Here is a 1,467-nt window from a genome sequence, read left to right on the forward strand (position 1 = left end):
TGTGCAGGCCCGCCTGCTGCGTGCCCACCTCCTCCTGCTGTGCCCCCTGCTGCCAGCCCGGCTGCTGCCGCCCGGCGGCCTCGTGCGTGTCCCTGCTGTGCCGCCCTGCCTGCTCCCGCCAGGCCTGCTGTGGAACAAGCTCTTGCTGCTGAGTGATCCCCAGAGCCTGGAGCTCAAGGCCTGGCGCCCCACCTCTCTGGCCATGCCTCCATGGTGCCAGGAGGCCTCTCCAGGCCTGCTCAGGGAACGTGGACTCCTCACCAACAATCTGTGCACAGACTGACTTTCTCCAATCAACAAGCGGCTCTGCTCTGGTCTAGAGGGCAGTGGCCACAGGTCAGGCCTCCCGTGGGCGGGCAGAGCCGTGTGCACAGACGCAGGCAGCGGTCCTGCTCGGGCCCCCTCACCCCACGGCACCTGGGCCCTGGTTTCTCTCTGTGGTCTGGAGCCTCAACCTCCATCCCCTTGATTGTGAAAACTGTCAGACCCTCCAATAAATTGTTTTCCTGAAGCATCTACTGAGTTTGTGTCTGTGTTTGTTTGTCACCAGCCCAGCCACTCCTGCGTGCATCAGCGCCTCCAGGGAAGCCCAGGCCACCCCGGCCAGGTGTGTGGAGAGTGACTGGATGGGGGCACTGCCCAAGGTGTGGCCCCCAACACCCCCCTTGCTCCCGCGGATGGGCCCCTGGCCCCCAACACCCCCCTTGCTCCCGCGGATGGGCCCCTGGCCCCCAACACCCCCCTTGCTCCCGCGGATGGGCCCCTGGGACCCAACACCCCCCTTGCTCCCGCGGATGGGCCCCTGGGACCCAACACAGGAGGGCAGAAATGCCAGGGAAAGCCAGATGGCTCAGAAAGGGACTGCAAGTTCAGCTCTGGATAACGTGGACAATCAGAGAACCTTGCCAGCAACCCAGAGACGGCCGTGGGACAGGACCGCTGAGACCCGGCCGTCCTCTGACCCGGGAGCCACAGTGCTGGAGCCCAAAGAGGCCATCACAAGCTGGCTGCACACAGGACCCCTGCGCGCACAGGACCCCTGACATCCACAGGACACCTGGACATGGGACTTGGGTACAAATCAGCCGGGCAGGAATGAAAATCAGACCTCTGTCATGGAGGAAAAAAGTTGAAGCTGTACTGTAGCCAGGAACCAGCGCCACAGGAGCCTGGCAGGCTGCAGCACCCAGAGAGAAAGGCCCAGAAGCACCTCGGGGGGTGGAGGGCAGAGCAGCCCCGGAGTCCCCGGAGGCTCCCCAGACACCCCACACCCAGGTGGCCCCGCAGAGCCACAGAGCAGCCCGGACAGCACCAGCCCTGCCAAGCCTGGAGCCAGGGAGCCACACACAGCCCCCCACCGCCCCATCTTCTGGGGGAAGCAAAGGCCTCATCTTACACCTCGGCCTGGAGCAGACTTTCCACGCCTGCAGGGAAATCTACATGACAACAGATGGGGAGCAGGGTTCA

At 64.4% G+C, this 1,467-nt stretch overlaps 1 protein-coding gene across 1 annotated transcript in view; it reads left to right on the forward strand.

Moving 5' to 3' along the window:
- LOC105998224 (WAS/WASL-interacting protein family member 3-like) overlaps positions 1–1,043 on the forward strand; it is a 22,003-nt gene extending 20,960 nt beyond the window's left edge. Inside the window, exons 6-7 of the mRNA XM_013032890.1 lie at positions 8–213; positions 551–1,043. Coding sequence (XP_012888344.1) covers positions 8–213; positions 551–1,043 — 699 coding nt within the window. The remainder of the gene's footprint in view (positions 1–7; positions 214–550) is intronic.
- The last annotated feature ends 424 nt before the right edge of the window (positions 1,044–1,467 follow it).

The sequence above is a fragment of the Dipodomys ordii genome, unplaced genomic scaffold (genome assembly GCF_000151885.1).
Source record: "Dipodomys ordii isolate 6190 unplaced genomic scaffold, Dord_2.0 Scaffold159, whole genome shotgun sequence".
Classification (NCBI taxonomy): Eukaryota; Metazoa; Chordata; class Mammalia; order Rodentia; family Heteromyidae; genus Dipodomys; species Dipodomys ordii.